The sequence below is a fragment of the Malania oleifera genome, chromosome 9 (assembly GCF_029873635.1).
Source record: "Malania oleifera isolate guangnan ecotype guangnan chromosome 9, ASM2987363v1, whole genome shotgun sequence".
Lineage (NCBI taxonomy): Eukaryota > Viridiplantae > Streptophyta > Magnoliopsida > Santalales > Ximeniaceae > Malania > Malania oleifera.
Window position 1 is genome coordinate 73062056 of NC_080425.1, and position 9586 is coordinate 73071641.

At 39.4% G+C, this 9586-nt stretch overlaps 1 protein-coding gene across 5 annotated transcripts; it reads right to left on the reverse strand.

Annotated features, from left to right (window-relative positions):
- Positions 1-236: 236 nt before the first annotated feature.
- Positions 237-4123, reverse strand: LOC131164730 (BTB/POZ domain-containing protein At1g63850). 5 transcript variants are annotated; one of them, XR_009139329.1, is made up of 3 exons: positions 2642-4117; positions 1095-2137; positions 237-786 (listed from the first exon to the last, which is right to left on the reverse strand). XR_009139329.1 is itself a non-coding variant. In XM_058122159.1 (2 exons), the coding sequence occupies exons 1-2, from the start codon at positions 3686-3688 to the stop codon at positions 1196-1198; spliced, it is 1989 nt and encodes a 662-aa protein (XP_057978142.1). In that variant the 5' UTR covers positions 3689-4123; the 3' UTR covers positions 237-1195. The 5 variants fall into 5 exon arrangements, 1 of the variants encoding a protein (XP_057978142.1); XR_009139328.1 differs by having other exon boundaries at positions 1051-2137; XR_009139330.1 differs by having other exon boundaries at positions 237-806; positions 1051-2137.
- Positions 4124-9586: the final 5463 nt, after the last annotated feature.

Here is a 9586-nt window from a genome sequence, read left to right on the forward strand (position 1 = left end):
CTCGAACTTGACACTTGATTAAAAATTCAACAAAAACAAGCTTTGAATATCGGAAAACTCAAGTCGGCTAGTCTCATTTGCAGCCCTAAATACAGTACTTGGAAAAAGAAACTCCAAAATACAACAGGAGAATGCATTAATGTACACACTTGTGCAGCTAATCAGAGGACAAAAATATCAAAAACAAAAATAACAAAGCAATTTAGGAATGTCCGTATATCCACAAAACCACAGTAAAAAAAATTCCACTATTCTATTACTGGAAGTGTCTTAGAATTTCAAGTTTAACCCTGAATTACAAATGTATGAATATGCCTGTGCAGTACTGGGCACACAAGCTTCTCACAAGAAATCGCCCAAGAAGCGCTAGACAGAGAATTAACACCTACAAATTTGATAGTAAATGGAGCATAATCAAGCTTTTAACAAAACAATAAGACTGCAAATCCCCAATAGGTGATCTGCCGAGAGCCCCAAGCTTTATGCCAAATGGTGCTTCAATCTTTTTACACCAGAATTGCACGCTTTGGCGTAATGACCATGTTGGTCGTCATCAGACAGTAGAAGTGGATGTTTCCCTAATGCTGGTGTGTTAAAAACTTGTTCCTAGAACCCCAGATGGATTCACTGGACAACCTAAATGGAGGAGGACCAAATCCAAATGCCACTATATAGTTCAATAGAGATTTCCCAATGACACGTCCAGCTCCTGTGCTCACAAATCCATGAACCCATCATCTTCTTTCACCAACATAAACATTCGGTTCCTCAAAATGGCCAATCCACCTATTAGATGATGATCAAATCTATAAGATGACAAGAAAAATCACTAAATATCCGTGGAAGTAGAAATGACAACGAAAAATGAAGTGATTGACTCGTTGAAGTATCGAAAAGAAACGAACGAGTTAAGATTATCGCCTGCAAAATATTAAAGCTGCAACCAAATACGTTGTTCTTCCAGAATAAACCAGCTATACATCTATTTTAACAGCACACTTCCTACACTCCTGAAACTCAAATCCTCTGTGAAGAAATCAAACACCACACCTGGTTTAGAAGGGAAGAAGATCAAGAAAGAACCTCCAGCTCACCATGCAGGCCAAGCAATCACAGGGAGTGCTAAAGGAGGTAGAACCATTAGAATTAGAAGTTAGAACCACCATCGTCCCCTGCATTATTGAATTATCAAATCTCACGAGTTGTCAACCGTTGAGGTCGAAACCCGTAACTGCTGGCGCTGTTCCAACTCACCATTTCTTCTCCAGAAAGCCCGCCGCCACCAAACTTCAAACCCTTTCTTTATGTTGGGACAATCATCACCACAGTTCAGAAATCGGTCGAACCAAGCAAGCAAGATCTCCTGTTGGCAAACCAGAGGCAATGTAAGAATCGTATTACTCAGACCATCCTCAATCAAGTGCCGATCCAGACCTCTTGATGCCCTCCTCATCCACCCAAAATCATCATAAAAAGGCACCAACCATGTCTTCATAAGCATACACCTCGCATCCTTTGAAGCCAGCAGCTGTCCCTTTCCAATCCCAACAAATAGTCGAGCAGTCACTCTGCTCACTTCATATCTATGAATTGCAGGAACTTTAGAATGTGCATCAGACAATTCAGATTGAGAAGCCCATGTTTTCAAAAAATCCTCAGCAATCTGCCTATCAATCAAAATATCCAATAGCCAGTGCAAATTATCTGCCTGTCGTGCAATCTGACCTGCATCTTGCAAGTCTGAATTGGCTGCACGCAAGAAATGCTGACAAAGCAATTGTAGACACCTATCGCAAGCAGAATACAAAGACTCTTTTCGCAAATCATTATGGGAAGCATTCTCATGAAGCATCTTTGATACCAATCCTTTCATCTCCCGTCTCGCTTTCTCATCCTTCCCTTCAAGAACCACATGCAAAAGCTTGAGCAAGACTTCTTCATTGTCACTACCCTCTCCAGACCCAGCAGCAACTTCAACAGAAACTCTCTTCAAAACTTCCCCTGCTCCGACCTCTTCGAGCCGGAGGTCAGATAACAGCGAAGCCACCTTCTCTTCTTCATCCTCAGCCCATGGAGCAGCTTCCAAGTACTCCAAGCAAGACAATACCCCTGCGTCAAACCCTATAGCCACCGATACCTAACACAAACACAAGATCAAACTGTTTAGAACCCTATAAACTCTTACATTGCCTTTGGAAGCATGGATTTCCATATACAGATTTGCATTTGTGCGAAATTCAACAAAATTCAGAATAATTTTGTATTACATTATGCATATATGCATGTAATTCTAAGTTCAAGTCTTAAATTCTGCTCCCAGAAGCATTATTGCTTCCAACCTCATTTGGCTTGGTTGATTAAAAAAAGCAAGGAACAAGAAAGCTGCCAATCTTGTATTTCATGAATTTCATTTGCATTTATCTCAATTAAGGAAAAAAAATGAACAGCTCGCCTAAGCTGAGCAAAGTCAAAAAACGGTTGAATTAGATTCGTTTCTTGTGTCCCCAAAAATTCAATTCGTCCTGCTTCTTTCTCCTACAATTATCTGGCAAAGTTTTCCTACACTTTCTCGGCAACCAAACGGGCCATAAAAAAATCATCACAAAACCGGCAAGAAAATTAAAATGCATAATTACATTACCTTCAAGATTCCAAGAACAGTGGAAACATCTTCCTTCACGAGCCTCCTCCTCAGATCTTTACAGTACATCAGTCTCAGAGCATCGATATACACTTCAACGTCCTCACAATCCGCGATCTCCACAACGTAAGGCGAAGATCGCTGCTGCTTCGAACACTTGTCGGAGAGCTTAGCCGCGAAGAATCTGCTGTGGGCAACGAGTATCTGACGGTGAACGTTGATGGAAACAATAACACCGTCCTTCGAGCTCAGTGTGAGCTTCGTATCGCTCGAGGACGCGTCGTTGAACTGGTTCCCTGGACTTCGATTCGCCAGCGTTTCAGAAATTCGTTGGAGGACGAACAGTTGCTTGTCCTGAGGAGACAGTAACGGAGATTTGTTGGTGGAGGAAACGGCGCCGTTGTTTGGGGGGATCTGGGTTCTAGGGTGGTAATCGGGCTCACTATTCATCATCTCGAACAGGGTCGGGCTCGACCGGGTCTTTTCCCCGGCCGCCGGCGGCGGAGGCGACATGGGGTTCAGGAGCCCGGCAGTGAGGGCGGAATTGAATTTACTGAAGCCGGAAGGACAGGATTCTTGGGCGGAGGCGACGCCGTTGACGGTGGGCAGAGGCGCGGACGGGAAGAATTCCATGACCGGAGAGACCCGGCCGGGGGAGAATCGGATCTTGAATGCCGATGGCGATTCGGAGGACAGGTACGACGCCTTCCCCGGTTCTTGGGCAGGGACACGGCGGTGTTGCGGCGGCGGCGGGGGCGAGGGAGGCGGGGGCGGCGGCGGGGTGGAGAGGGGTTTGGAGGTGGAACAGCACCAAGAAGAGTCCAGGGAAACGACGGTGGGTGGATCGAGCTTGCGGTGGTAGTTGGGGAGACAAGCGGCGGAAGAGTGTGGAGAGTGGGAGAGGGCGGTGGCGGAGATGGTAGTTTCACGGCACTTGCGGCGTCTGGGCTTGGTTTGGATTTTGAGGTGGGTGGCCGCTGCTGCCATGAGACGGAGGAGTAGGTGCAGTAACGTGAAAGGTCTTGTCCTTTCTTTAGGGCATTGCATCAAGTGCGTGTCTCAGAGAGAGAGAGAGAGATGAGAATTAAGAAATGGTGGCGGTGGACACGAGACAGAGGGAGAAAGATAGAGAGGATGGATGCATTTAATGGTGAGATGATGAGAGTCTCACCTCCTTAGCTACAAATATATTGTATTGTTGCCTTCAGGAGCCCCGTGTCTTAATAGGCTCACATGAAGAGAGAGAGAGGGAGAGAGTCTGGAGAGAGTCTGGGTGTAACAGCGTGTGAAAATGGGTTTTAGGTGATAAAGGCTGAAGATAGGATGGAAGGGGGAAAATGGGGATTTGGGGTCTTGGGGGAGGGGCGTGGGGGGGTTAAAGATGGGCATGGCCATGGGCAACCCCACAGGGGCACAGTGGGGGGTTTTGGCCTCTTTCTCTTTTCCATGGAAGGAACAATGTCTTTTGGTTGTGTTAATTTTGTTGTGCGGATTCAGGAGGCTTCTGCCCGTTGTATGTATGTATATCTTTCCATCTACTCTCTCTCTTCTTTTCTTTCACCCCCCCCCCCCCCCCCTTCTCTCTCTCTCTCTCTCCCCCAGGGTCCCTTAAGAGTGTTGAGTCCTTTGACAGCAGGCTGCACCCTTTGACAGCAGGCTGCACTGACGGCATAGCCACTCATGGCTCATATCTGCATTGGCACCTTGCGGACCTCAATGTAACTTAACCTGCTCTCCGGTTAACCAACTTGTTCCCACCTAAGTTCACTCCCATATTAGCCCAATTCAAGACCAAAATTCAAGTTGTATTATATTATTCACAAGCCTAGTCAAGCTTGATGGAGCAGAGTTTTAAAAATTTTTAGTAGTTGAAACTCAAGCTCAACACTTTTGATATTGATAGAGTTCAAATTAAGTTTCGAATTCAAAATTCTCGACTTCATGTAAAGTTTAAGCATTTACTTTATCGATTCTATTTGAACTAAATATGTTTGCATCTTTGGAAACCATCAAGTCAAAGTACATACAACTTAATGTATTATACTTTCTTAAATTTCCTTTTTTGTTATTCATAAAAGTATTTGCTTATGAATCAAGCCGCAATGATTAGATTCCTATTTTTATGAATGATTATATTAAATATCGGCTTGAAATGCAATAAATAAGCTTTTTATGTTGTTACATTGTCTTCAGTAGTAAAGTACAAATTTAAAATATATTCTTCTATATTTGAAATAAGATAGTAATTATATCATAAAAATATTTTAAGACAAAAATTATACGTAAAAATCAATCAAACAAGACCACTTTTTAATTATTTTAACTTGATTTTGACTTAAATTTTGGAGGTTAACCAAATGAGTACAATACCAATCCAATTTGTTCAATCTAATTTTCAAAAAATCAGTTATGTATATATGAACTTTGCATACAAAGTGAAGATACTTTGTTTTTTCCCTTTTTATTTTTCTCATTTCATTTGCTTGCATAGGCTTGACACAATAATGGAACAGAGTATCAATTGTGGGAGGACTTCCCAGAGCATCATAAACCATAATTCCATGGAACACAATGGTGGGAAAGAAGAATTATTGCAATTTCCATATGTGTTTTTTTAAGTTAGCTGCCCACTTGACATTCTAATCCTTGCTCTCAAACTTGAACTTTATGAATTCAGGACACCTGTCTTTCATATAATGCCCAAGTGTACCCTCCATAGTCCCTATATTCTATCCTTTCTCTCTTTTGCAAGTTTTCTAAGCATATGAGAAATGATTTCACAATGGGCAGCTTGATACATGTAATTCAAGAGTAATCATGGAAGACTAATGAAACACTAGTAATTCCTAAGTAAAGATAAAATAAAGGAATATTACAAGAATATTTAATCTATAAAAGGGGACTCTAAAGGATGTACACTATAATTATAATACTTATATTTTATCTTGATACTAAACTGAGCATTGAACCCCTGGATGCCACCAAGGTCTCTCTAGCTTTCTTTTTTCATTTGGTTACAGATGGTTGTTACAAAACTATGGATCCAAAGATCATATTTGATTTTTAGAATCAATACCCTTGTTTCCCTCTTTATTAATGGTCTCAAGTTTGGATCTAAAGAGGAATAAGAATAAAAATGGGAGGAGATACAAACTACCTCCTATTGTTTAGATTGAACCCAATGTAACTCTTCAAGAACCAAAAAAATGTATCTTATAAACTACAATCACAACAAAGAAACTAGAAAAATAAATAAAGGTAATTCTATCCTCATAATTATTAGAAAACGATTAACAATTTTATATTTTTTTTAACTTGGTTAAAACCAATAAAGAACACAAATAACAAAAACACGGGAATAAAGAAGTAACAGAGACTTTAAACAGAACAAAAAACAGAGATACTTCAAGAGGTGCCCACTATGGGGGGAAGGGCACTCCAATCTTACCAAATCAATCAATGGATTAGAGAGATAATAAACGGAAAATGGATATACCCCCTAGAAGCCTTTGTCTACAAACCAAGCACTAGAAAATGGGCAAAAAAGTCTACTTCTCTGTTATAGTAATTTCAAAAATAATAATAATAATAATAATAATTAAATAAAGGACTAATATTAATTATTAATTAAATAATATAATATAATAATATACTAATATAATATAATTATATAAGATATAATATTATATATATTGTAGTGATCTAAACTCGAAAAAGAAAATAAAATAAATAAAAGAAAATAGAAATAAGGAAAAAAAAAAGGAAAAAGGGGAAACTGGTTTGACACAAGACCAAATCGTCGACGGTTTCAGGAGGCTCAGCAAAACCATCAACGGTTTCAACTACGGTTTAAGTGTCAAACCATCAACAATTTTGTCAAACTCAGGAAAACTGTAACAGTTTTCCTACGGGCCTACTTACTTAAGGCCTAAGTTATGTTTTATTTTTCATAATTCTCATAACTCTCTCTCTCTCTCTCTCTCTCTCTCTCTCTCTCTCTCTCTCTCTCTCTCTCTCTCTCCCCTAAGCCTCCCAGATCATCTTTGGGTGCTCTTCGATCCTCTCACCCTTCTCTCAGCACATAGGTCGTTGATATTCAGTTGATTCGTGCGATTAGGGTTTTCGTGATTTCGAAGGTTTTAGGCATTTTCTTCAGGAACAGGTAAGGAAATTATATTATGTTAGTTAATTTTGTAAATTTCACTGATTAAAATGTAGTATATGTTTATATACATATGATTACAGCTTTTACTTTCCAATCCAACCGTTCAAACTAAGGTTTTCGAGCTTAAGGTTTGGTTAATAAATGTTATTTTTGAAACCAACCGATTAAGTTTGAATATGAGATTACTAGATTAAAGTACAAGATTTTATGAACATTTTGGCCAATTGAAATTGTTGATTTCGAATTGTAGAAACCCGAACTCAGGAAATAAGGAAATAAATAAAGAAAAGGAAAAATGAAAAATTTTAAAAGGTAAGCAGCAGTTCGTCGACGAATTCCCTACTTTCGTTGATGAATGTCCTTCTATGGTTCGTCGACGAAATTCAGGCGTCATCAACGAATAAATACCGAGAGGAATTTCAGGCATATGGTTCATCGACGAACCCCTTCTTTCGTCGACAAATGTTCTTCTATGGTTCGTCGACGAAGGTCCCATTTCGTCGATGAATCTTGCTGGGTCAAAGGGTTATAAATAGATTTTTAGTTGCTTCTTCATTAAGAAACTTAATTTCTCTTTCTCTCTCTCTCTCTCTCTCTCTCTCTCTCTCTCTCTCTCTCTCTCTCTCTCTCTCTCTCTTTTTCTCTCTCTCTCTAACCCGCGCCCTCACCCCTTCTCTCTTCAATTTCTCATCGTTCGTCGCCCGAATCGACGATCGAAAGTTACCACGAGGATCTAGGAATATTTCTCTACAAGTCTAGTGGAGCAGATTTTTGAACAGGGCTTTCTTGGCACCACTCCAAAAACAGGGTAAGTATTTTATGATTTTATTGTTAATTTGGAGTAGATAAGGCCTAGGAAATGCTAAATGAGAAATATTCTATAGGTTGAGTTGATTAACTTGGGGGAAATGTAATTTTAGGTTTTGAACTTCGAACGGCGCAGGGCGTGGATTTAGGGTTCCGAGTAAGCTAGGTAAGGGGATTATATTATGTCAGTTGTTTTGAATTATAGATCGATTTAATGGTAATGTATATTTTCAAAAATGGTATATGTGATTTTTTGAATAAATTTGGTATATGAAAATGATGATTTTGACTGTAATATGTTTTGGGGAAAATTAACGTGATTGGTTTGAAATCTCCTATTTTCTATAAAATAAATAGTTTAAGTTAAATAAAACCCTGGAGATGCTCAGACCTTATTTTTAGCAATTTATGTCTTTCCCCGTCAGTTTATTTTATTTATGACCTATCAGATAAAAATTGTGTGGCATGAGAACAGTTTTTAAATGGTATATATGAGAAGAATGTTTTTACTGATAATACATAGTATGATATGACAGTCGGGAGCCAAGATTTGATATGACAGTGGGGGGGGGGGGTGAGGAGATTTGATATGACGGCTGAGCCGAGATTTGATATGATGGTCGGGGGCTAAAATTTAAGGTTGACCTTATTGGTCACACCCGATTTTGTATTTGATGGCTTTCAAGTGTATGTGTCGGTTCATTTTAGCAGATCAAGTAATTGCATATCAAAGCAAAGCATGAAGACCTTGAAGATTAGTTTCATATTGTAATTCATTTTATGTAATATGGGTCTATAATAGTAATTAGGATATAAGGTCTGTAATAATCACTGCATATCATGCATGTAGGTTTGTAAGCTCAACATGACCATAGACTGACCATAGGGAACCGAATGTCATTAGGGCACCCTTCGGTCAATCGACGCCGAATTTTTAGGACTATCTCAAAACGGCCTTAGAAAAGACCTTAGGTCCCAACACTCATGCACAAATATCATTCACAATTAGGTATGTAAAAAGGAATTGAATTGAACATAATAAGTATAAATTGAGTGAGGTTGGGCGACCGAACCCCAGGTGAACAAATCACCTCGGGCGCCTGAACTATTGAGAAGTCAACAGTTTGACCATGCTTCGGGCGACCAAACACATTTTGACCCTATCTCCCTCGGGCGCCCGAACCCTTTGAAAAAGACAGTTCACTAACTCGGGCTGCCAAGCATTTTAGTTCAAATTGTGCCCCGGGCGATCGAACTTTTGTGTTTAGGCCACCGACCCCAGACCCGAGCACCCGAACCTCATAGAAAATGTTTCTTACTTTTGTTTGGGCCACCAAACTTAGACTCGAGCAACCAAACCATTTAAAATGTTCTTCAAAGCTCAGTCTATTTGGGCGACTGAACCTTGGTTCAACCACCCGAACCTTCTCGAGTCATTTAAAATTATTACCGCAGTTAAAAGGGTTAAAATGGTTTAAAAGCTCTAATATGTTTTAAATCTTTTCTAATAATTCCCTATGGGTCCTAAACGGTTATAATTTTACCCTATCCTATAAATATGAGTTCATTTTTGTGGATTAGCAATAATTAGCAAAAATCATTAATGCAAAATCCTCTTTTTTTCAAAAACTCATAATGCCCAAAATACTCTCAAATACTTATTCTCTTGATACATCGTGATATTGTGAGAACTTATTGAGTGTGCTTGTGATTACTAGATACTATTAATACTCTCACTATTCTTGTTTGATTGTGTGATTCATTTTTGGGGAGTTTAGTTAAGTTTATCCCACTGATTTCAATATTATAAATCTTGTGTTGGGATAAACTAACAAGCTTAGGGATCTTAACAAGCTTAGGGATCTTTGCATTGTCATTGCAAGATTCCCTTAGCTTTGATTTTGTTGTGCAAAAACAATTTCTACAAGCTATAATATTTTTCAAACTACTCTTGAGCTCATTACATTAAAGGA